Genomic DNA, 27,659 nt, shown 5'->3' on the forward strand with positions numbered 1-27,659 from the left:
TCTGATTTTCTTGAAGAGATCTCTAGTCTTTCCCATTTTATTGTTTTCCTCTGTTTCTTTGCATTGATCACTAAGGAAGGCTCTATCTCTCCTTGCTTTTCTTTGGAACTCTGCATTCAAACGTGTATATCTTTCCTTTACTGCAGTCCATGGGGTTGCAAAGAGTTGGACACAACTGAGCAACTGATCCGACTGACTGACACTTTTGGAGTTTTAATTCTGAGTACAGAAGAAATATTTGGTCCTGATACAAACATTTTATTTACTTTAAGACTTCCCTAAAATATGTATTTCTTTCAGTTTATTTTTGAGTAATGCAAAGAGTAATTTACTGTTTTCCATATAAGGTAATACACATAGAACACTTGCTTTATCATCATTTATAATTATAGAAAACAGGAATAATGAAATAATGTATTCATACAAAAGAGCTATGTTATTGCTAAATGGCAATACAAAGCAATGATATAAGGTAACTTACATTATGGCATTGGAGAAGGAAAAGGCAACCCACTCCAGTACTCTTGTCTAGAAAATCCCATGGACGGAAGAGCCTGGTGTCCATGGGGTCTCAAAGAGTCGGACACGACTGAGCAACTTCACTTTCACTTTCACATTATGGCATGGGCTGAAAAAATTCAGTGACAATTCAGTTTTTTTTTAAAGTGTCAGTTTTTCTGATATTTGCTAACAGAATATGGAGGAAATTAAGATCATTAGATCACACAATGTTAAAGCTATAAGATGCTTTGTTTACAAATGGTGAAAATGAGTTTTCAGATAAGTTAATGCCTTCACTCAAATCACATAGTTTAGATTGGGGTTATTGCTTCTCGGCCTTTTGGCTAAGATCAAGTGTAGATTGGGGTTAATGCAAAATAATATTTCTTTGTTTTCATACCTGATAGTATGAATAATAATAATAATAAATACATTTGCATAGTGCTGCAGTTTAAAAAGTACTTTCAGATGCACTTCTTTGATCCTCAAAACCATCTTTAAGGTAAGGCAAATATTATCCTCAATTAATAGATGAAAAAGCAGGTGGTGGTGGAGGGAGGGCTCAAAGAGATTATCTAACCTCTAAATTTACATAATCAGTAAAGATGTAGAACTGAGACTAGTCTTTTGGCTCTAAATCACACAATAAATCAATAAAATGTATAGGAATCTGAATTAGCAAGTTAGTAACAAAAATTCACTCACTTTTAGATTTATTTTTACCCTCTCAAATATCTCACTAAAGAATTATAAATGGTAGACTTTGAGGAAGTTCAGTTGATAAAATATTCTGAGGTAGTTCAGTTTATAAAATACTCTGAGTCAGTTTTCCAATGTTTCAAAGTAATTTTGAACTTTAACTACAATGAATAAGTTTCATATAATGGTATATATCAGCTTAACAAAAACAGCAGAGTGAAATCTGTAATAAGCTGGATAAAGGCTCATTGGATATTTATCCATCGTTAGATATTTCAACTTCTGAAGGTTTGCTCAAGTCTTGGGCAACTTATGAGGTACCTAGCCCTGTATTAGGCGTTCTAAGGGCTACAGAACTCAAATGGTTGCTGATCCTTGAGAATTCAATATCCTGATTGAGCTGTCCAAATCAGTAAGTATAAAACAATTATATGAAAAGCAAGTACAAAAGTGGTGCAATTTATAAATGCTAAAGTAATTCACAGAAAAGATCAGAAGACCAGAGTAGCAGAAAGATGTCTCATTATGCTGAGAGTAGTAATATTGAATAGAGGTTATAAGCATACATTTTGGGAATAAGTTGCCTAAGTTTAAATCCCAGTTTTACCATTACTAACTGGGTGTCCTAGGGCAAGTTACTTAACCTCTCCGGTGCTTCAGAGTCTTCACTTGTAAAACAGGGATAAAGATATTACCTATATCACAGGATTATTGGGAATATCAAATGACTTATTTTTTGTAACGTTCAGAACAATTCCAGATACCAAATATATGTGAATAAGACATAAAATAATGAGTGACTTGAATACATGGTAGGGTAGACTAGAGGGTAATGCTTGAAGCTAAGGAAACCAGATGAGAAGCTCCTTCATTAATCCAGGCTGAAATGATGTGGGATGGGAAGGATGTGACAGAAAATTCAGAGGGATGATGGGCATATTTGGTGATGGATTGGAGATAATGAACGGGAAGGAGAGCCTGAAATATAAAATGGTCATGAATTGATCCTTACGTTAATGCTTGGGAAGCCAGGTTAATACTGGGACCTTTGAAATCATTTATAGCTTTCTGGATCTCTCTCTCTCTCTCTCTCTCTCTCTCTCTCTCTCTCTCTCTCTCTCTCTCTCTCTCTCTGTGTGTGTGTGTGTGTGTGTGTGTTCGCTCATGCTAAGTCATTTCAGTCGTGTGTTTTGTGAACACATGAACTGTAGCCCGCCAGGCTCCTCTATCCGTGGGATTCTCCAGGCAAGAATATTGGAGTGGATTGTCCTGCCCTTCTCCAGGGGATCATCCCATCCTAGGGGTCAAACCCAGGTCTCTTACGTCTCCTGCATTGGCAGGAGGGCTCTTTACCACTAGCACCACCTGGGAAGCCATATATATATATATATATATATATATATATATGCCCTGAAGAGATTTTTTAGACCAGGAGCGACATGGGATTACAATGAGTGAAGCATACTTAAACCTCCTGAACTACATCATGGGTCAAGCAATTCTTTCCCTTCAGAGTTCACTAAGAACCTTGAATAGGCAGTTCACAATTTTTGAAAAATTCACACATTTAGATTTAAGGCATTGCTTAGCAATGGTGAGGTCTTCAATGAAATGATTCAAGAATGAATTGACTGGACTGTGGAAGGACAGTTTTATTACTGTAAGTTTCATGACATGGACATTGTAAGGAAAACTTACAGTTGGCCATTAGAAAGATTTTAAAAGTACTTGAACATACAAACAAGGTTTTGGGGTTTTTTTTTTTTTTTTCCCTACAAGATATATTCACACACTTACGATTTTTCATCTGAAATCTGTACATGTTCAGTTCAGTTCAGTTCAGTTCAGTTCATTTCAGTTACTCAGTCATGTCCGACTCTTTGCAACCCCATGAATCGCAGCACGCCAGGCCTCACTGTCCATCACCAACTCCCGGAGTTCACTCAAACTCACGTCCATTGAGTCAGTGATGCCATCCAGCCATCTCATCCTCTGTTGTCCCCTTTTCCTCTTGCCCCCAATCCCTCCCAGCATCAGAGTCTTTTCCAATGAGTCAACTCTTTACATGAGGTGGCCAAAGTACTGGAGTTTCAGCTTTAGCATCATTCCTTCCAAAGAACACCCAGGGCTGATCTCCTTTAGAATGGACTGGTTGGATCTCCTTGCAGTCCATGGGACTCTAAAGAGTCTTCTCCAACACCACAGTTCAAAAGCGTCAATTCTTTGGTGCTCAACTTTCTTCACAGTCCAACTCTCACATCCATACATGACTACTGGAAAAACCATAGCCTTGCATGTTACATTCCTATAAATGTTTGGCTAAGCAAATTCCTCTGGCTCATTACAGATTGACTGAGATAAGTTCTCAGATGTGCAGAGTTCAGAAGTGTTCATTTACCATTTATATAAATCAGTGAGCACTTCTCCATTCTTTTTTTTTTTTTTCCTCTCCCCTACATGCACACACACAAACTTTTCTGTTTTTCTACCTTCAAACGGAAGGAAGAAAATTCATGCTTCAGATTAAAGCAATGCAGGGTTCTTTTGGCTTTTGCCTTTGCTTTTTTGCCTGAACACTTACTCAGTTTCTTTCCAAGGAAGACACCTACTTTTCTACATTAAAAGAACACCCAACAAATTATTTGGTTACCCTGTTCTGCTCTCTTATAGTACCCTTTGCTTCTTCTTCACAGCATGTGTCACACTTTTCCCTCTAGACAGATAGATATAATTTAATGTTTGTCTCCCCCAATGACAATGTTGTCTTTGCACACCAGTGTATTCCCAGTACATAAAGTGATGTCTGGCAGACAGGTGCTCAGTACCTATTTGTTTAATGAACAAAGTGGAGAAGAAAGCTGGCATTTATTTAACACTTAGCCTCATGCAAGACACATTCACATAAATTCACATTTATACTTTATAAGAGTTTTGTGAGGAAGGAATTATTAGCACATTTTTAAGAGGATGAAAGTCGGAGAGATTGTATAACTCTCCTAATATCACAGCATTATTAGCTAGCAGTGCCAGGATCCAAACTGAGGAGGCTTTGAATTCAAAGCTAGTGCTCTCACTCTACCACGTTGCTTCTTCTTTTATTGTAAATTGAGATATAATTGATAGACAACATTGTGTAAATTATATATATATATATATATATATATGATCACTACAGGAGCATTAGCTAACACCTCTCTCATGTCACATAATTATTTCTTCTTTGCGTTGAGAACAGTTAAGGTCTAGTCTCAGTGGGAGAGGGCAAGGGTGGGATGGTTTGGGAGAATGGCATTGAAACATGTATATTATCATAAATGGATTGCCAGTCCAGGTTTGATGCATGATACAGGGTGCTCAGAGCTGGTGCACTGGGATGACCCAGAGGGATGGGATGGGAAGGGAGGTGGGAGGGGGGTTCAGGATGGGGAACACATGTACACCCGTGGTGGATTCATGTCAATGTATGGCAAAACCATTACAATATTGTAAAGTAATTAGCCTCCAAAAAATAAATTAATTAATTAATTAAAAAAAAAAGATCCAGTTTCTTAGCAACTTTAAATTGTAAAACACAGTTTTGTTGTCTATAATCACTATGTTGTGCCTTAGATTTCCAGAATTTATTTACTTACTAGTTGCAAATTTTTACCCTTAAACAACATCTCCCCAGGTCGTCCATTCCCCAGCCCTTTACTACATTACTTCAATCTATGTTTACTGTGACTTCTCTATTGACTCAATGATGTAAAGGATGTACCAAGGAGCCATATTTAAAAGAAACAGAAGGAAGGAATAAGACAAATATTAGAAGCTAAATATTTTCACTTCAATTCCAAATATCTAAATATCACAGAGAAAGTTGGATTACAAAAAACTATACAAATGCATTTTTGTAAAGTAATATATTGATAAATTGGGATATCAACAGCACACCCCTGAAGTTTTTAAAACATATTTTATTTTGGGTATTTTAAAATTTAATAGGTAATATGTATACAAATAATAAATGCTGAACATGGTATAGAAAAAATGGAACCTTCCTACAACATTGGTGGGAATGCAAACTGTTGCAGCCACTATGGAGAACAGTATGGAGGTTCCTTAAAAAAATGAGAAAAAAGAACTACCATATGACTCAGCAATGCCACTCCTGGGCTTATATTCAGAGAAAACCATAATTCAAAAAGATACATGCACCCCAATGTTCATAGCAGTGCTATTTATAATAGCCAAGACATGGAAGCAACTTAAGGTTCTATCAAGAGATGAATGGGTAAAGAAGATGTGATACATATATACAATAGAATATTACTTAGCCATAAAAAGAATGAAATAATTCCATTTGCAACATCATGGATGGACCTAAAGATTATCATACTAAGTGAAGTATACCAGACAAAGAAATACAAGCATATGATATTGCTAAATATGTGGAATCTATAAAATACAAATGAACTTATTTAAAAAACAGAAACAGACTCACATAGACATAGAAACAAACTTATAGTTACCAAAGGGAAGGAGAGATGAAGTAGGAGTAGGGATTAATAGATATGTACTACTATATATAAACCAGATAAACAACAAGGATTTACTGTATAGTAAATCTATACAGTGAACTCTATTCAGTATATTTTAATAAACTTTAATGGAAAAGAATATGAGAAAGAATATGTATATATATTTATAACTGAATCACTTTGCTGTATACCTGAAACTAACACAATATTGTAAGTCAACAATGTGCTATGCTCAGATCACTCAGTCGTGTCTGATTCTTTGTGACCTTTTGGACTGTAGCCCGCCAGGCTCCTGTATCCATGGGATTTTTCAGGCAAGAATACTGGAGTAGGTTGTTATTTCCTCCTCCATGGGATCTTCCTGATCCAGGGATCAAACCCATGTCTCCTGTGTCTCCTGCATTGCAGGCAGATTCTTTATCACTGAGCCATCAGTAAAAAGGTAATATGTACTCCTATTTGAAAAAATAAAACAATACAGAAGTATATAAAGTAAAGCCCCAAATCTCCTTAACCTCCCTCCCAATCCCACTTTCCGGCTGTAACCAGATTTAATAATTTGATGTGTTGTGAACATGCCTTTTGGTTTCTGAAAAATTATCTACAATTTCCATTAAAAGGCTGTTATGAAACTCACAATTGGCAGTTATTATGACAGTGAATCCAGGTGTTGGTAAATGTTTTGCGTTTAGTGTGTTTTTTCTCAGAGCATGTCTTTGTAATAATTTACATGCAGGGTTCAGAGGGCTATGCAGATTTCATATGGTTCTTCCTACTTAAGGAAGCCTTTTCTTTTCCTTTTTCTTCCTTTCATATAGTCACTCACATATTTATTGTTTCCAATATGTATTGAGTGCCTACAATATGTCTGGCACTAGGAATATAATCATGAACAAGACAGACACAGTCCCTGGTCTCCTTACAGGTTAAAGGGAAGAACCCCAAATGGAAGAGACAAATACACAATTTTAACTCAAGGTGATGAGTAGTATGACAGAATGTGCCTCTTAAACTTTAGTGCATGGCAAAGTCATTTGGGATTCTGGCCAAATTGCAGTCTGGTCCTACACCAGACCCACTAAATCTGGAGAGTGAATACTAGAAATTTGTATTTTAATAAGCTCCCAGGTGGCTCCAACTGGAGTATTTTATTTTGGCGACATATAGAGGCAGAAGGAGAGCAATAGGGAGTATGCATGTGGGAGTAAGTTTATTTAAAGGGAGTTAAGACTTCTGCAAACAGTATGTCTAAACTGAGACCTGAACAATGAGTCAGGACTAACTAGGCAATTGCAATTTGGGGGTGGGGAGGTGGGTAAGTGCAAAAGAAGAGAGACTTGCCTGAATGTGAGAGGGAGAGGGCCTACACTCAGGAAATGAAAGAAGCTCAATATGGCTAAAGAGTACAGTTTGAGGTGGGTAGGTAAATGGCAGGTGCATAAGAAAGCCTTTGGAAAGAGTAGTTTGAGGTGACAACCAAGGCTAGTATCGCAGGAATTGTTAACATTTAGGGGAAGTGAGGAGGAGGTGAAGAAGACTAACAAGGGCCATTCAATTAGCTTCTGTCATGTCTTTGTCATATACTTTTCCCCACTTATACATATATCATTTTCTCTCTAAACATAAAAATAATCCATTACATTTTTACTCTCATACATTTTTTCTTTCAAATGGACTGTCACAACAAATCTATGAGATACTTTGGGCAGATATTATTATTTCCATTTTACTCATGAGAAAACTATGGCTCATAGAAGTTAAATTTCTTAAGGCCTCAAAGTTACTAAGAAGCACAAAACTGATCCATGATTTAGATTTTTTAATGTTTGTTATGATCTGTTTTGGGGTATGTTGTTTGATGTTTTTACACTCTCTATTCCCCTATTTGAGGGTTTTTTGAATTCTGACTTTATCCTCCAAAATTCTAAATGTTCCAGCCAACTCAAAGCCATTACACTGTTGAAAATATCGTCACCAAGCTAGTGATGATGGCACAGGTTCCAACAACTTAAGTAAGATCTACTCTTTTTCACCCCTCTCTATATGGATAACTGTTAATTTTTTTTTTTTTTTTTTTGTAACAAGCTTGTAGAAGAAAAGGAATATGTTGACATTATGGTACATGTTGCAAAATCAGCAGCACCTTGTGAGTACTTATTAACTAAGTACAATATTCATAGTAATAGCCTTTTCTATAACAGCTCAAGATACTATAGAAGAGTTTATTGCTATGATTTGCAGTTTCAAAGTTCAAATAAAGCAGAATGCTTTCATAAAACACCATTGACATAAACTCAGTTTCTGGAAATGTGCTTCTTTTAACTTTCAAAGTGTTAGTTGCTTAGTCATGTCCAACTCTTTGAGACCCCATGGACTGTAGCCTGCCAGGCTCCTCTGTCCATGGAATTCTCCAGGCAAGAATACTGTAGCAGGTAGCCATTTCCTTCTCCAGGGGATCTTTCTGACCCAGGGATCGAACCCAGGTCTCCCGCATTGCAGGTGGATTCTTTACCGCTTGAGCCACCAAAGTAGTCCTATAACTTTGCTTCCTTCTATTTGCATATTTCTTACTAACTCCAAAGAGAACTGAATTCTCAGGTTCATCAATTTTGTTATTTTCTTTGGTCTACTTTCATTTCAAAGTTATGTTCTTAAGACCTTCTAACTTTACTTTTCACTTTCTCCAAGAATACTACTTCTTCATTAGAGCTGGAGAAAGATTGTTGTTATTTCTCTTTTGGAGTTGGGATTCCTCTTAAACTGGGGACATTTCAGAAAGACAATAACTAAGTGGCTAAAGGTTAATAAGATTAGTGTTCCCTATAATTAATGGGGAAAGAATTTAAAATTTCTCTGGGTCCACATCTGTAGTATCAGTCACTTGCCTCTACCACACTCTGGAGGGAGAAACTTTCCCAGAGAGCTAGTGCAGGAATAGGAATAAGACTAGAAAAGACTAGAAAAGTAAGATTATAATAATATTTAGTTGGGTTATAAAGTAGTGTAAAAGGAGGACTCTTTGAAGGGGAAAAAGCAAGATTTAAATTACATTAAATTTCTTAATTTTAATTAGTTACATTAAATTAATGTGGGGAAGGGGAGCAGTCCTAAGATGGTGGAGGAATAGGAGAGACCATTTTCTCTCCCACAAATTCATTGAAAGATCATTTGAATGCTGAGAAAATTCCACAAAACAACTTCTGAATGCTGGCAGAGGACACCAGGCACCCAGAAAGGCAGCCCATTGTCTTTGAAAGGAGGTAGGACAAAATATAAAAGATAAAAATAAAGACAAAGGAGTTAGGGATGGAGACCCATCCGGGGGAGGGAGTCATAAAAAAGGTTTCCAAACATGAGGAAACAGGCAGGTTTGTGGGGAGTTTTGGAATCTCAGAGGGCAACATAACTGGGAGGAAAAATAAATAAATAAAACCCAGAGATTGCACGCCTAATAGCAACTCCCAGAGGAGAAGTAGCCCAGACTCTTGCATTCGCCACCAGCAAGTGGGGGCTGAACATAGAGGCCCGGGCTGCATTGCTTAGGGGAGGGACCTGGCCTGAGTACCCTGAGGACAATCTGAGGGAGCTAACATGAGACAGCAACCCAAACTGTGGGATAGCCAGAGAGAGAGAGAGAGAAGAGAGAGAGAAAACTTTTCCATGAAAAGCTCTAACCTAAGGCACTGCCAGGCCCACTCACAGAACAAAGGATTGAGCAAATATCAGAGGAGAGCTAGCTGGCTGAGGACCAGCCCATTCCCTGCCAGAAGCAGGGAGGCAGGCAGGCGACAGCCAGAGCTGGAAAGGGGCATCATCTACCAAACTGCAAGCAGGCTTCTGGTTTCTAAACAAGTCTTTCTTGGATTCTGGACGGTTGACATCCACTGAGAGGGTCACAGCCAGAGATCAGCTCCCCAGAGGAGACACACCGGACACCCAATGTGTACCCAGGAAACCAAGCGGCTAGGACAGGGGAGGTGATAAGATGCACTGCCCCACTTGAGATTGTGCTCGCCAAGCACCTGGTCACTTGAGCAGCTTGGACCTGGGAAGGACACAAAACGCAGGCCCAACCAAGTCTGCACATTTGTGGAATACCCCAGAACCTGAACCTGAGCAGCTTAGACCTGGAAAGTGCAACCCAGGGCCCGCTTTAGACAGTTCCCCTGCAGAGCAACCTGGAGCCTGAGCAGTGTAGACTGGGAAAGCACATACGCCTTCAGCAGGGGCAAACCCAGTGTGGCCGAGACACTGCAAGCACTCCCCACACATGCCAGTGATATTGGTTTTCAGTCTTCCTCCCTCCCCACAGCACAACTAAACAAGTGAGGCTAAATAAGTGACCACATTCGTCCCTTTGTGTCAGGGCAGAAATTAGACACTGATGAGACTTGCAAACAGAAGAAGCCAAAATAAATAGAGAGAACTGCTTTGGAAGTGACAGGTGCAACAGATTAAAACCTGGTAGTCAGCACCAACTACATTGGAAGGGGCCAATAGACCTTGAGAAATATAAGCTGGATCAAGGAACTACCTGAAACTGGACTGACTCCACACTGCCCGCAAGAGCTCCAGAGAAATTCCTAGATATATCTTTACTATTATCATTTTTTTAAATTTAAATTTTTTTTGAAAATTTTAAGTTCTTTATTACTCCTTTAATTTTCATTTTTATAACCTACGATTACCTTGCAAAAAAAAAAAGACCCTGTTTTTAAAGAAAATTCCATAAATATTTTTTTAAATATTGTGGTTTTTTTTTTTTTTTTTTTTTTTGAGAGTCTAACCTCTAGATTTTTAATCTTTCCTTTTTGGTATTTGTTATCAATTCTGTACCTTTGAGAATCTAACCTTCAGTACCCATTTTTACTTGGGAGTGTGATTATTGGCTTGATTGCCCTGTCCCCCTTTTGATACTCCTTTTTATCCCCTAGGTCACCTCTATTGCCTCCATCCCCCTTCTCATCTCTACCCAACTCTGTGAATCTCTTTGTGTATTCCGGGCTGTGGAGAAAACTTATGGAACTAATTACTGGCTAGATCTGTCTCTCTCCTTTTGACCCCACCTCTTCTCCTCCTGGTCACCTCTATCTCCTTCCTCCCTTTTCTCTTCTCTATGTAACTCCATAAAACTCTGTGGGGGTTCCAGGCTGTGGAGAGAACATAGGGATTTGATTACTGGCTAGATTGCTCTCTCCCCTTTTGACTCTCCCTCTTCTCCACCTGGTCATCTCTATCTCCCTCGTCCCTCTTCTCTTCTCCATGTATCTCAGCGAATGTTTCTGGGTGTCCCTCACTGTGGAGAAACTTTTCTCCATTCTCCATTAACCTAGATATTTTATCAGAGGTGCTGTATGGATGGAGAAATCTTAAGTCTACTATAAGAATAAGACTGAAAACTAGAGGCAAGAGGCTTAAATCCAAAACCTGAGAACACCAGAGAACTCCTGACTAGAGGGAACATTAATTGATAAGAGCTCATTCAAAAGCCTCCATGCCTACACTGAAACCAAGCACACCCAACAGCCAACAGTTCTGGAGGAAGATATACCATGCAAATTCTCCAGCAACACAGGAACATAGCCCTGAGCTTTAATATACAGGCTGCCCAAAGTCACTCCAAACCCACTGACATCTCAAAACACACTACTGGACACGTCATTGCACCCCAGAGAGAAGAAATCCAGCTCCACCTACCAGAACACGACGCAAGCTTCCCTAACCAGGAAACCTTGACAAGCCACTTGTCCAACCCCACCCACAGGGAGGAACCTCCATGATAAAGAAGAACCACAAACTGCCAGAATACAGAAAGGCCACCCCAAACACAGCAATATAAACAAGGTGAAAAGGCAAAGAAATATTCAGCAGGTAAAGGAACATGATAAATGCCCACCAAACCAAACAAAAGAGGAGGAGATAGGGAGTTTACCTGAAAAATAATTCAGAATAATGATAGTAAAAATGATCCGAAATCTTGAAAACAATATGGAGTTACAGATAAATAGCCTGGAGACAAGGATTGAGAAGATGCAGGAAATGTTTAACAAGGACCTAGAAGAAATAAAAAAGAGTCAATATATAATGAATAATGCAGTAAATGAGATAAAAAACACTCTGGAGGGAACTGACAGTAGAATAACGGAGGCAGAAGATAAGATAAGTGAGGTAGAAGATAGAATGGTGGAAATAAATGAAGCAAAGAGGAAAAAAGAAAGAATTAAAAGAAATGAGGACAACCTCAGAGACCTCTGGGACAATGTCAAATGCCCCAACATTTCAATAATAGGAGTCCCAGAAGAAGAAGACAAAAAGGAAGGCCATGAGAAAATACTTGAGGAGATAATAGTTGAAAACTTCCCTAAATGGGGAAGGAAATAGCCTCCCAAGTCCAAGAAACCCAGAGAGTCCCAAACAGGATAAACCCAAGGCAAAACACCCCAGGACACATATTAATCACATTAATAAAAATCAAACACAAAGAACAAATATTAAAAGCAGCAAAGGAAAAACAACAAATAACACACAAGGGGATTCCCATAAGGATAACAGCTGATCTTTCAATAGAAACTCTTCAGGCCAGAAGGGAATGGCAGGATATACTTAAAGTGATGAAAGAAAATAGCCTACAGCCCAGATTACTGTACCAAGCAAAGATCTCATTCAAATATGAAGGAGAAAACAAAAGCTTTACAGACAAGCAAAAGGTGAGAGAATTCAGCACCCCCATACCAGCTCTCCAACAAATGCTCAAGGATCTTCTCTAGACAGGAAACACAGAAAAGGCTCATAAACTCGAACCCAAAACAACAAAGTAAATGGTAATGGGATCATAGTTATCAATAATTACCTTAAATGTAAACAGGTTGAGTGCCCCAACCAAAAGACAAAGACTGGCTGAATGGATACAAAAGCAAGACACCTATATATGCTGTCTACAAGAGACCCACCTCAAACCTAAGGACACATACAGACTGAAAGTGAAGGTCTGGAAAAAGATATTTCATGCAAATGAAGACCAAAAGAAAGCAGGAGCAGCAATACTCATATCAGATAAAAAAGACTTTGAAATAAAGGCTGTGAAAAGAGACAAAGAAGGACACTACATAATGATCAAAGGATCAATCCAAGAAGAAGATATAGCAATTATAAATATATATGCACCCAACATAGGAGCACTGCAATATGTAAGGCAAATGGTAACAAGTATGAAATGGGAAATTAATAGTAACAATAAGAATGGGAGACTTCTTAGTGTAACCCCACTCACACCTATGGATAGATCAACTAAACAACAAGGAAATGCAAACATTAAGTGATACAATGGACCAGTTAAACTAATTGATATCTATAGGACATTTCACCCCAAAACAAGGAATTTCACCTTTTTCTCAAGTGCACAAGGAACCTCCTCCAGGCTAGATCACATCCTGGGCCATAAATCTAGCCTTGGTAAATTAAAAAAATTGAAATCATTCCAAGCATATTTTTTGACCACAATGCAGTAAGATTAGATGTCAACTACAGGGAAAAAAAAAAAAAGCTATTAAAAATTCCAACATATGGAGGCTAAACAATACGCTTCTGAATAACCAACAAATCATGGAAGAAATCAACCCTGTATGCGAGACAGCAAAAGAGACGGAGATGTACAGAACAGACTTTTTGACTCTGTGGGAGAGGGAGAGGGTGGGATGATTTGGGAGAATGGCATTGAAACATGTATAATATCATATAAGAAATTAATCGCCAGTTTAGGTTTGATGCAGGACACAGGATGCTTGGGGTTGGTGCACTGGGATAACCCAGAGGGATGGTATGGGGAGGGAGGTGGGAGGGGAGTTCAGGAGTGGGAATTTATGTACACCTGTGGCGGATTCATGTTGATATATGGCAAAACCAATACAGTATTGTAAAGTAAAAAAAAAAAAAAAAAAAGAAAGAAAAAAGAAAGAAATCAAAATATGCACAGAAATGAATGAAAATGAAAACAAAACAACCCAAAACCTATGGGACTCAGTAAAAGCAGTGCTAAGGAGAAGGTTCATAGCAATACAAGCTTATCTCAAGAAACAAACAAAAAATTCAAATAAATAACAACTCTACACATAAAGTAACTAGAAAAGGAAGAAATTAAAAACCCAAGGGTTAGTAGAAGGAAAGAAATCATAATGATTAGGGCAGAAATAAATGCAAAAGATACAAAAGAGACCATAGCAAAAATCAACAAAGCTAAAAGCTGCTTTTTTAGAAGATAAACAAAGCATTAGCCAGACTCATCAACAAACAAAGGGAGAAGAAACAAATCAACAAAATTAGAAATGAAAACTGAGAAATCACAACAGACAACACATAAATACAAAGATCATAAGAGACTACTATCAGCATCTATATGCCAATAAAATGGACAACTTGGAAGAAATGGACAAATTCTTAGAAAAGTATAACTAACATCAATTGGAGGAACTGCAGCAAATTTCAAAAGCTAGGAAAAATCCAAGAATATGTACATATTTCTGCATCTGTTTGTGTCATCTTTGATTTCTTTCATCAGTGTTTTATAGTTTTCTATATATAGGTCTTTTTTTTTTTAGGTACATTTATTCCTAAGTATTTTATTCTTTTGTTGATGTTATTATATACAGGTAACACAGTACCAAATTCTGAAAGATGTGATTGACATAAGCTTAACAAATCTGAGCTAGTTATCTGAGTTGCAGAATGGAGACTTGAAGTGCTAATGAGACCATTCAAAGATTCTAGCCAAAGAATTCAACTATAAGAAAATTGTATTTATATACAGTTTACTGTTTTTGAAGACTAGTGAGATTTCTTTAATAATTTTTAACTCTTTAAAAAGTGAAAGCTCATTGTGTAGATATTTCCTTTTTTTATAATAGAGCAAATATCAAGAGAAAAATATATTTCTTTTGTGGGCAGTTAGTAGTTCCAATTTTTTTTTTTTTTTTGCATTAGATTCTATAGTGTTTAGTAATTTGTAAGCTTAAAGTACAGTAAGCTAAATTACAGCTCTTTGGCCTCAGAATTTTCAGTAGCAGAATTGCTATTGATTAGCTAAGATGAAACTTTTATTAGAAACTTTAAATTGGTGATATTAGAGTATATGGTGGTGGTTTAGTCTCTAAGTCATGTCTGACTCTTTTGACCCCATGGACTATAGCCTGCAAGGTTCTTCTGTCTATGGGATTCTCAAGGCAAAAGTACTGGAGTGGGTTGCCATTGCTTTCTCCAGGGGATCTTCCCAACCGAGGAATCAAACCCTGGTCTCCTGCATCGCAGGCAGATACTTTACCACTGAGCTATGATCACAATAAACTGTGGAAAATTCTGAAAGAGATGGGAATACCAGATCACCTGACCTGCCTCCTGAGAAATATGTATGCAGGTCAGGAAGCAACAGTTAGAACTGGGCATGGAACAACAGACTTGTTCCAAGTAGGAAAAGGAGTACATCAAGGCTGTATATTGTCACCCTGCTCATTTAACTTATATGCAGAGTACATCATGAGAAACGCTGGACTGGAAGCAACACAAGGTGGAATCAAGATTGCTGGGAGAAATATCAATCACCTCAGATATGCAGATGACACCACCCTTATGGCAGAAAGTGAAGAGGAACTAAAAAGCCTCTTGATGAAAGTGAAAGAGGAGAGTGAAAAAGTTGGCTTAAAGCTCAACATTCAGAAAATGAAGATCATGGCATCTGGTCCCATCACTTCACGGGAAATAGATGAGGATACAGTAGAAACATTGTCAGACTTTATTTTGGGGGGCTCCAAAATCACTGCAGATGGTGATTGCAGCCATGAAATTAAAAGACGCTTACTCCTTGGAAGAAAAGTTTTGAGCAACCTGGATAGCATATTGAAAAGCAGAGACATTACTTTGCCAACTAAGGTCCGTCTAGTCAAGGCTATGGTTTTTTCAGTAGTCATGTATGGATGTGAGAGTTGGGCTGTGAGGAAGGCTGAGCACCAAAGAACTGATGCTTTTGAACTGTGGTGTTGGAGAAGACTCTTGAGAGTCCCTTGGACTGCAAGGAGATCCAACCAGTCCATTCTGAAGGAGATCAGCCCTGGGATTTCTTTGGAAGGAATGATGCTAAAGCTGAAACTCCAGTACTTTGGCCACCTCATGCGAAGAGTTGACTCATTGGAAAAGACTGTGATGCTGGGAGGGATTGGGGGCAGGAGGAGAAGGGGACGACCAAGGATGAGATGGCTGGATGGCATCATTGACTCGATGGACGTGAATCTGAGTGAACTCCGGGATTTGGTGATGGACAGGGAGGCCTGGTGTGCTGCCATTCATGGGGTCGCAAAGAGTCGGACACGACTGAGCGACTGAACTGAACTGATAAATAGGCTTATGTCATCAGAAAATAAGGGCTTCCCAGGTGGTGTTAGTGATAAAGAATTTGCCTGCCAATGCAGGAAACATGAGATGATCCCTTGGAAAAAAGACGTGGCAAACCACTCCAGTATTCTTGCCTGGATAGAGATCATTTTACCTCTTCCTTTCTAATTGGGATGGCTTTTATTTCTTTTTCTTGTATAATATCTCTAGCTATAACTTCCAGTACAATGTTGAACAGCAATGTTGAGAGTGGGCATCCTGTCTGTTGCCTTTTCTGTAACAATTGAAATGGTCCTATGCTCTTTTCCCCCCTTTGTTCTGTTAACATGATTGATTTCCTTATATTGAACCATCCTTTCATTCCTAAGATGAATCACACTTGGTCATAGTGAATGATCCTATTAATATGCTGTTGGGTTCAATTTGCTATTAATATTTTGTTGAGTAGTTTTGCATCTGTATTAACAAGGGATATTGGTCTTTACTTTTCTTGTGATGTCTTTCTCTGTATTTGGTATCAGAATTATGGTGACTTCATAAAATGAGTTAGAAAAAGTTCCCTCCTCTTCAATTTTTGGGGAAGAGTTTGAGAAGGTTTGGTGTTAATTCTTTAAATGTTTCGTAGAATTCCCCAGTGAATCCATCAGGTGGTCCCTGACTCTTCTTTGTTGGGAGATTTTTTATTATCATTATTGATTCAAATTCTTGTTATAGGGCTGTTTAGATTTTATTTCTTCTTGAATTCATAAGTTTCATGGAATCTGTTCATTTTTTTTTTGGCTATCTAATTTGTTGGCATACAATTCACAGTACTTATAATCCTTTTTATCTCTGTAAGGTCAGTGGATTTTAATTACCTGCCATCTTTTTTTTTTTTCCTCTTTGTCAGTCTACCTATAAATTTGTTCACCTTTTCAAATAACCAATTTTTGGTTCCATTGATTTTCTTATTGTATTTATATCTTCTATTTAGCTTAATCTCCTTTCTAATCTTTATTGCCTTCTTTCTGCTAGTTCAGGTTCCTAAGGTGTTAGATTAAGTTATTGCTTGAGGCCTTTCTTTTCTTTTTTTTAATGTTGGCATTTCTAACTCTAAGTTCCCCTCTATCACTTCTTTCACTGAATCTCATAAGTTTTATATTTTGTGTTTTCCTTCTCATTCATCTCTTTTTTCTAATTTTTCTTTTTGCTTTTACCTTGAGCCATTAGTTGTTTGAGTGCATTATTTAATTTCCATATATTTGTGAATTTCCTAGTTTCCTTCTGTTGATTTCTAGTTTCAATCTATTGTGATTGGAAAACATACTCTGTATGGTTTTGATCTTCCAAAATGTATTAACACTTGCTTTTTGGCCTAACATGCGGTCTATCCTAGAGAAAGTTCAAGAAAAAAATGTGTGTATGTTTTTGGGTGGGGTGTACTACTTCTGTTAGGGGTCCAGTTGTTCTATAGTTTTGTTCATGTAATCTATAAATATTAATGCATTTATCATTGTTCAGGTTGTTCAGTACATTATTGAAATTGATGTCATGAAGTTCCCTACTATTATTTTAGAACAGTCTCTATCTTCAATTCTGTCAATATTTGCTTCATATATTTGGGAGCTCTGATGTTTGGTGCATAAATGTTTATAAATGTTATATCTTCTTGCTGAATTGAACTTTCTATCAGTATTTAATATCCTTCTCTCCTGTAACATTTTTCTACTTAAAGTCTATTTTGTGTTATATTAGTACAGCCATTCCAACTTTGTTTTGGTTACTATTTGCATGAAATGTCTTTTTCCATCATTTCACTATCAACCTTCTTGTGTTTATTAAAATTGTTTTTCTTTAAAAAAATATTTTAATTGGTGGATAATTACTTTACAATATTGTGATGGCTTATGCCATATATCAACATGAATCAGCCATAGGCATATATGTGACCCCTCCCTCTTGAATCTCTCTCCCTCCTCCCTCCCCACCCCATCCCTCCAGGGTATCACAGAGCACCAGCTTTGGGTTCCCTGCATAGAGCTTATTATACAGAGTGAAGTAAGTCAGAAAGACAAATGTTGCATATTAATGCATATATATGGAATCTAGAAATTTATTTTTAATTGGAGGATAATTGCTTTACAATGTTGTGTTGATTTCTGCCATACAAAAACAGCAATCAATACTATATATTCTCGTTTTTTTAAATCTAGATTCTCTTATAAGGGTTTCCCTGGTGGCCCAGTTGGTAAAGAGTCTGCCTGCATTATGGGAGAGTTGGGTTCGATCACTGAGTCAGGAACATCCCCTGGAGAAGGAAATGGCAACCCACTCCAGTATTCTTGTCTGGAGAATTCCATGGACAGAGGAGCCTGGTGGGCTACAGTCCATGGGGTCACAAAGAGTTGGACTTGACCTTTTTAATAGTCAGTCTCTTTCAGATAGCATTTAGTTGGATCATGCTTTTTTTAAACCTGTTTGCTCATCTGTCTTTTGATTAAGGCATTTAATCCACTTATATTTAAAGTAATTACTGACAAGGAGGGGCTTCTGACATTTTCCCAATTTTTTTCTATATAGTTTTTGGTCCTTCATTTCCACATTTCTACCTTATTTTTATTTTTTCAGTAAAATGTTTTGATTCTCTTTTCATTTCCTTAGGTGTATATTCTATAGATATTTTCTTTGATGTTATCACAGGGATTATATTTACTAGGTTGACCAAAAATATTTGTTCAGGTTTTATGGAAAAACCCAAATGATCTTTTGGCCAACTCAATAATATCTAAAAGTTGTAATAGTAAAATTGGTATTTATATTAGCTTAATGTCAATAGTGTGCAAAAACTCTTCCCTTATATATCTCCATTCTCCCTTTTTAAGTTATTGATGTCACAGATTACATCTTCATACATTGTGTGCCCAGGAACAAACATTAATGACCAATTTTATGCACTTGTCTTTTAAATAATGTAGAAAATAAAAACTAGAACTATAAATAAATTTGAGGTAACACTAGTTATTTATAATTGCCCATTATCTTTATTTCTTAATAGGGCTTTGAGTTATTATCTATTTTCCTTCCATTTCAACCTGAAGGACTCCTGAAAGACTCTATTTCGTGCAAGGCAGGCCTACTGATAATGAATTTCCTCAGCTTCTTCTTCTTCTTCTTCTTTTTTTTTTGAGTTTGGGGGAGAACTGGGGATATCTTAATTTCTCCCTCATTTTTTAAGGATTTTTTGGTGGATATAGAATTCTTGGTTAAGTTTCTGCACTCTTCCTCTCCTCCCCTGTCCTCTGTACTGGTTGCCAAGGTTTCTGATGAGAAATCAGATGATAATCCTATTGAGGATCCATTGTATGTGACAAGTTATTTCTGCCTTGCTGCTTTCAAGATTTTCTCTTTAATTATGTGTTTTGGTATTGATCTTTTGGGGCTTATACTACTTGGAGTTTGTTGAACTTGGATTTGTGAAATGATGTATTGCATCCAATTTGGGACGTTTTCAGTCATTATTCAAATATTCTTTTTTCCTTACCTTCTCTCTTCTCCTTCTGAGAGTCCGATAATACATATGTTGGTCTGCTTGATGGTGTTCCACAGATACCTTAGGCTTTTTACTTTTCTTCATCTTTTTTTGTTCCTCAGACTTGATAATTTTAATTATCCTATTTTTAAGTTCACTGATTCTTTTTTCATCTTGCTTAGAAATTTGGATTTTGAACCCCTGCAGGGCACTTTTATTATACTTTTCAGCTTCAGAATTTTTTGGTGGGGATTATTTTTTATAATTTATATCTCTTTATTTCTACTTTGTTTTTACATCTTTTTCCTTTGTGCATGTCTCCCTTTAGCTCTTTGAGTACATTTAAGACAGTCGTTTAAAAGTGTTTGTTGATGATCGAGTGGGTGGGGGTAGTTGGAAGACACTAATAGTCTGACGGCTGAATTTCACCAAAATTTATTGCAATTTATCAGTCAAGCTGTCCTTTGTAAGCTGCAAGTACAGGTATTAAAATAAACTCTAGTTCCAAAATATTCACTTCAGGCAGTTTATGCCTGTACAATTGTTGTGCAGGTGAAGAAAGGAATTCTGGCATTGCCAACTCCACTATCTTCCTTCTCTTTACTCTAAACTTTCTAATATATTTTATGTGAATTGATATTTCAGATTTACTCAGGGACGGCTTTGGGGACAAGCCCCTTTTGTACTGTCTGATTGCAGAAGTACACAATCATCAAAAACCATCAGGTAAAATAAACCTCCATTTTTCAGTTTAATCAAGAGTATATTTTCTCTACCCTGAAAACAAAGTACAGTTTGATAGCATACAGTTACTCTTAAGCCAAGGAGATGAGTTTAAGTACATAAACTAAGTCTTGCTTTCTGAAAGAGAAAACGTGTGGTATGCATTTATGTTGGACTTCCCAGGTGGCACTAGTGGTAAAGAACCAGGCTGCCAATGCATGAGACATGAGAAATGGGTTCAATTCCTGGGTTAAGAAGATCCCCTGGAGAAGGATATGGCAACCCACTCCAGTATTCTTGCCTGGAGAATCCCATGGACAGAGGAGCCTGGTGGGCTACAGTCCATGGGGTCACAAAGAGTCGGACAAAACTGAAGTGACTTAGCACACAGCACACATGCATTTATATTTGTATATGCATAGAAAAAAATTAGGAAGAATATACTTCACACTGTTAAAAGATGGGTTAGCTCTTAAATGTTGTATTATAAGGACTTAAACCTTTCTTATTATACATTTCTGTATTATTTAAAATTTTGTCCAGCAAGCTTTTATTACTTATTAGATAAAAATAAACACAAAGATATTCCATTTTGGAGGAAAAAACATTGTAAAATTCAATGTATTAACTTCTTTATACCCTCTCTTTCCTCTTCCCAGGTAAAGTGACTGTTGGATTTGCCATGTACTACTTCACATACGACCCCTGGATTGGCAAGTTACTTTACCTAGAGGACTTCTATATCATACAAGCTTACCGAGGTCAGGTAACACATAGTATTACTTATATTTTAAAAATTAAAATGGTATATTTTAAGGAGTTTTAGTATAAATATGGTATTTAAATTAGTTTATGTAACTAATTTCTATTTCATGAGACTGATCACTATCCTAGTTACCCTTGCATATGATGTGGTGAAGACTCAATCACAGATTAGAAAAGATTTATTAGTTTCCATCAAGGCTGGAATAAGCCAAGTTATCAAAGCTATACTTTTATCTTTTTTTTGTTTTCTTTTTTTAAAGCTATTTTGTTTAATCTCTAAAACATGAATTTACATTTTGTGTTGATTTGTCTAAAATGAATACGAAATATATTCCGTAATAAGACGATAGTGACAAGGACTCATTTCCTCTTCACTGATCTTTAAAATAAATCCAAAGTCTTTTCCATTACCTTTGGAACCACATTCCAATTCGGAAAAAGAGATATGAAAAGCATTCATGAGCTGAATTTCAACAAAAGCTATTATAAATATGTAACAACCAGATAACAGTGTTTAAATTAAAGCAAACACATTATTAAGTGGAATTTTTCAACTTATGTTTTTTCATTTTGTATTATCTACTTAAAAGGTCTAGGTATTGGAGCCGAAATGCTGAAGAGGCTAAGTCAGGCATACATTACAGTTAGTATTGTTATTCTATATGTTATCCTTTTCTTCATCAAATGTTATTATTTAACATTGCATAAATTAGATACTTTAACATCGGAACATAATCTCAAAATATACTTAATTTTTTATTCCAATTAAACTGATTTTCAAATTAGATATTCATATAGGTCTTATTTGACTTATGTTTAAAAGCTGATATAATCCACAACCACATTATATATCTTTTTGCTACAAAGCAGAAGCAAGCAAAAGGGAGATTAGAAGGCAATTTACCCATAAAATGTGTCCACAGTATGAATATGCTGCTGCTCCTGCTAAGTCGCTTCAGTCGTGTCCGACTCTGTGCGACCCCATAGAGGGCAGCCCACCAGGCTCCCCCGTCCCTGGGATTCTCCAGGCAAGAACACTGGAGTAGGCTGCCATTTCCTTCTCCAATGCATGAAAGTGAAAAGTGAAAGTGAAGTCACTCAGTCATGTCCGACTCTTAGCGGATTCAATGGACTGCAGCTTACCAGGCTCCTCCATCCATGGGATTTTCCAGGCAAGAGTACTGGAGTGGGTTGCCATATCTTTGCCACAGTATAAAAAGATTCTTTTTCATTTTGGAAATACATATAGGTAAACTTTTTCTGTGGAATAAAGAAAAAAGCTGAATTTGTTTTGAACTTCTAAAGAAAGGGTTTTAAAACTCAACAGTACTTTTTTTTTCTTTTTACAGATTTAGAGAACTCCAAGTGATAACTATTGCATTATTATTTGGCAGTATTTTACACACACACAGTGCCTTGCATATAGTAGATCTTCCATAAAATAAATGTGATAATGAAGATTATGTTTTCAAATAAAAGTAATGTTTGTTTGTTTTTAAACAGATAGCCATCAGAAGCCAGTGTAACTGCATGCACTTTCTTGTCGTCATTTGGAACCAGGCTTCTATCGAGTACTACACTCGTCGAGGGGCTTTAGACCTTTATTCCGAGGAGGGCTGGCATCTGTTCAGGTTTAACAGAGAAGAACTCATGGACATGGCAGGGGAAGAGTGAAAGGTGACTTATCACTTGTCCCAATATAGGCTCCAACATCTGAATGTCGTCTGAATCCAACAGCAGTTTGACTGTCGTATAATACAGCAAGTGAACAAACTCTGGCTTCAGCAGATCTTTGAAACAGATTTTGTAGATATAACATGCCATTATCTGAATTAACATACTAATGTTTAGTAGCAGAGCTGATAACCCAAAAGAGAAGATAATTCAAAAATAATTTATACTAGGCTCTAGGATATTTATTTATTTTTTTACTTACTGTATCCTATGAAATTTCAAATGCTTATATTTTCATATTGTAACACATTTGAAATTTGGATAAATATTATCATCAACTGGCAGCACTTTTCCCTTAGAGGTCCTGGATTTGATGAAATATTGTACATTTGGTCACAAACAGATCTGAGGCAAAAAAAAAGTATAAAATACTAAAGCTAAATTATGAAAAGCTTACCTATGAATAACTAGTAAATGAACTGCTTTATCACCTTGAGCAGATCAAGGACCACTGCCCTGACTTCATCTCAGAACTACATTCCATCTCTGTCTTTATCTTGGAACTAAATTCCATCTCTGAGAAACCAACTTTTGTTGTAACTATCTTAGGGAAGATATTACATAGTACACTGTATCTGTGTATGTTTCTATCCTTTCTAGTAGGATATAAGCTTTTTGATAGAATTATAATTATTTTTTCACCCTATATTACAACCAGCATGTGAGTTCCTACTACGTACCAGGTATTATGGGTATAAAAGCTATGAAGTTAAAGTGAAAGTCGCTCAGTTGTGTCCACCTCTTTGTGACCTTATGGACTATAGCCTGTCAGGCTCCTCTGTCTGTGGAATTCTCCAGGCAAGAATATCAGAGTGGGCAAGTTGCCATGCCGTTCTCCAGGGGATCTTCCCTACCCAGGGATCGAACCCAGGTCTCCTGCATTGCAGGCCAATCTTTTACCATTTAAGCTACCTGGGAAGCCCATTTAAAAAGCTATACAAAGATGATTCAGTTATACCAAAAGGAGCCTTGTAAATTAAAAAAAAATACTAATCTAATTTTAGTTTTATAATAAATTATGTGGGCTATCACAGCCATGAATACCAAATGTAAAGGAATGTACAGGAGAATATCTAAATCCTACCTTGGGGAACTGAGAAAGAATGGGTTTGAAGAATAAGTAGGAAGTTGGAATGAAGCGTGACAAGACAAAAACTACTCTGACACACTAGTATAGGCAGAGAAAGAGGTAATAAAAGAGCAAACATGTTTATGAAGCAAGTAGTGTTACAGATAACATACTGGGAGGGCCAAAAAGTTTGTTCAAGTTTTTCTGTACAGTGTTATGGAAAAACCCAAATGAACTTTTTGGCCAACCCAATATAATATACTTGATAGTAGGGTGGGTGGGGAGAGGGAAGGAAGGATTAAAGTTTATCTGGGATCATATATGAAGGCCTTGTATGTCACGCTAATGGCTCTTGATTTGATTCTGTAGATAATGTTGAGTCATTGAAGATCTCAGGAAGACAACTATGTCATAATAATCTGATAGATGGGTTAGAAGAATAGGGTAGCAGACACTATATATTAACTTAAACTCAACACCATTCCAAATCCCTTACCACTTGCCTTTCTCTTCATAGACAAAAATGTAATTTGCCAATCTTAAATGTGACTTACAAGACAAATTCTGGTTAAGATATAGACAGAAGTCTTTTGAGAGGGATCCTAAGGAATCATTTAATTCCCTGATAAGAGGGAGTCAGAAGCATCTGGTACAGTTTTTTGTAACCCCTTTTCCTACTTTGAATGTGTGTGTGTTCCCCAGAGGCATAGGAACCATTCTGTGACCATGAGGTGACAAATCAACGTGCTAAAGAGTAGACTAGAGCTCTTTTCGTGCCTAGCGCAGCCATGGCTTGGGGTCCCAAGAAGCACCTGAAACGTGTAGCAGCTCTAAAACATTGGATGCTGGATAAACTGACTGGTGTGTTTGCCCCTCGTCCATCTACCGGCCCCCACAAGCTAAGGGAATGTCTCCCCCTAATCTTTTCCTAAGAAATAGACTTAAGTATGCCTTAACTGGAGATGAAGTAAAGATTTGCATGCAGCGTTTCATTAAGATCGATGGCAAAGTCCGCACAGATATAACCTACCCTGCTGGTTTTATGGATGTCATCAGCATTGATAAGACTGGAGAGAATTTTCGTTTGATCTATGACACCAAGGGTCGCTTTGCTGTTCATCGTATTACACCTGAGGAGGCCAAGTATAAATTGTGCAAAGTAAGAAAGATATTTGTGGGGACAAAAGGAATCCCTCATCTGGTAACCCATGATGCTCGTACCATCCGTTACCCTGATCCCCTCATCAAGGTGAATGATACCATTCAGATTGACTTGGAGACTGGCAAGATTACTGATTTCATCAAATTTGACACTGGTAACCTGTGCATGGTGACTGGAGGTGCTAACCTGGGAAGAATTGGTGTGATTACAAACCGGGAGAGACATCCAGGTTCTTTTGATGTAGTTCATGTGAAAGATGCAAACGGCAACAGCTTTGCCACTCGGCTCTCGAACATTTTCGTTATTGGCAAAGGCAACAAACCATGGATCTCTCTTCCCTGTGGAAAGGGTATTCGCCTTACCATTGCTGAGGAGAGAGATAAGAGATTGGCAGCCAAACAGAGCAGTGGATAAAACGATCGCTATGTGATGTGATTGGAAAGGTCTTTGTAATTAAAGATAATACCAAGTGATTAATAGCAAAAAAAAAAGAGTAGACTAGAAAGATAAATATGTCTAGATCCTTGATGACACCAATGAGTCACTATACCAACTCTGTACTGACCAATTCCAGACTTTAAACAGACTCATTTATTTAAGCAGCTACAGTTAACTGGTTTACTGTTACTTTTAAGCAGAATGTAATGTTAAGTGACAGAAAGCAAGACTGATGGCAAGAAGATTGACCAGAAGCATATATAATAATCCAGGAAGTGATGATGAAGACCTGAATGAGAGTAAGGATTAGAGAAAGTAGAATTGATTTGAGAAACATAGAAGTGAGAGAGATGTAGAGGCAATTTAGTTTTAGGTCTTTTGATATTGGGGCTTCCCAGGTGGCTCAGTGGTAAAGAATTTGCCTGCCAATGTAGAAGATGCAGGTAGACCTGGGTTTGATCCACTGGAGGAGGAAATGGCAACTCACTCCAGTATTCATGCCTGAAGAATCCCATGGACAGAAGAGCCTGACCACCTGCAGGTGAAGAAGCAACAGTTAGAACCAGACATGGAACAACAGACTGGTTCCAAGTTGGGAAAAGAGTACGTCACGGCTGTAAATTGTCACCCTGCTTGTTTAACTTATATGCAGAGTACATCATGCGAAATGCCGGGCTAGATGAAGCATAAACTAGAATCAAGATTGCAGGGAGAAATATCAATAACCTCAGATATGCAGATGACACCACCCTAATGGCAAAAAGCCAAGAGGAACTAAACAGCGTCTTGATGAAGGTGAAAGAGGAGAGTAAAAGAGCTGGCTTAAAACCCAACATTCAGGAAACTAAGATCATGACATCTGGTCCCATCAGTTCATGGCAAATAGATGGGGAAACAATGGAAACAGTGACAGACTTTGTTTTCTTGGGCTCCAAAATCACTGCAGCCATGAAATTAACATAGCTCTTTGGAAGAAAAGCTGTGACAAACCTATGCTGTTCTGTAATTAGTTGCTCAGTCATGTCTAACTATTTGTCACCTCAGGGACTGTAGCCTTCCAGCCTCCTCTGTCCATCTGGATTCTCCAGGCAAGAATACTGAGTGGGTTGCCATGCCCTCCTCCATGGGATCTTCCCAACCTAGGGATCAAACCCAGGTTTCTCATATTAGAGATGGATCTTGTCTATTAAAAAGCAGAGACATCACTTTGCTGACAAAGGTCCACCTAGTCAAAACTATGGTTTTTCCAGTAGTCATGTATGGATGTGAGAGTTGGACTATAAAGAAGATTGAGTGCCAAAGAATTGATGCTTTTGAACTGTGGTGTTGGAGAAGACTTTTGAGAGTCCCTTGGACTGCAAGAAGATCCAACCAGTCAATCTTAAAGGAAATCGATCCTGAATGTTCATTGGAGGGATTAATTCTGAAGCTCCAATACTTTGGCCACCTGATGCGAATAGCCAACTCATTAGAAAAGATGCTGATGCTGGAAAAGATTGAAGGCAGGAGGAGAAAGGGATGACAGAGTATAAGATGGCTGGATGGCATCACTGACTCTATGGACATGAGTTTGAACAGGCTCTGGGAGATAGTGAAGGACAAGAAGGCCTGGAGTGTTTCAGTCCATGGGGTCACAAAGAGTCAGACACGACTAAGTGACTGAACAACTATTGATATTGAGAATCTCTATGGGATATACAGGGCTTTCCAGGTGGTGGTAGTGGTAAGAGAACCTGCTTGCAATGCAGGAGAAGTAAGAGACGTGGGTTCGATCCCTGGCTTGGGAAGAACCCCTGGAGGAGGGCCTGGCAACTCACTCCAGTGTTCTTGCCAGGAGAACCCCAGTGTTTCTGGAGAATCCCTGTGGGCTACAGTCCATAGGGTAACAAAGAGTTGGATATGACTGAAGCAACTTAGCACACATGCATATTGGATATAAGATAGACATGACTAATAAGTAGAAAGATAGGTACACACTTGGAGAGAAATATGGAAGATGGAAATATAAATAATAAGGACACATAAATGATGCTTGAAGTCAGTGAAGTATGTTGAATGGAAATGAGAGAGCATAGAATGAGAAAAGACAAGAAATGCAAACTGAGCAGCCTTAGCATGTAAGGGATTCAAAGCAAGAGAAGAATGAGTAACAAGAGGAGCAGG

At 37.7% G+C, this 27,659-nt stretch overlaps 1 protein-coding gene and 1 pseudogene across 1 annotated transcript in view; both read left to right on the plus strand.

Annotated features, from left to right (window-relative positions):
• SATL1 (spermidine/spermine N1-acetyl transferase like 1) overlaps positions 1 to 22,767 on the plus strand; it is a 57,227-nt gene extending 34,460 nt beyond the window's left edge. Inside the window, exons 2-5 of the mRNA XM_052662675.1 lie at positions 20,251 to 20,331; positions 20,988 to 21,089; positions 21,684 to 21,724; positions 22,597 to 22,767. Of these exons, the coding sequence (XP_052518635.1) occupies positions 20,251 to 20,331; positions 20,988 to 21,089; positions 21,684 to 21,724; positions 22,597 to 22,767 (395 nt within the window). The remainder of the gene's footprint in view (positions 1 to 20,250; positions 20,332 to 20,987; positions 21,090 to 21,683; positions 21,725 to 22,596) is intronic.
• Positions 22,768 to 24,681: 1,914 nt separating this feature from the next.
• Positions 24,682 to 25,542, plus strand: LOC128069755 (40S ribosomal protein S4, X isoform-like; annotated as a pseudogene).
• The last annotated feature ends 2,117 nt before the right edge of the window (positions 25,543 to 27,659 follow it).

This window comes from Budorcas taxicolor, chromosome X (genome assembly GCF_023091745.1).
Source record: "Budorcas taxicolor isolate Tak-1 chromosome X, Takin1.1, whole genome shotgun sequence".
Taxonomy (NCBI): Eukaryota; Metazoa; Chordata; class Mammalia; order Artiodactyla; family Bovidae; genus Budorcas; species Budorcas taxicolor.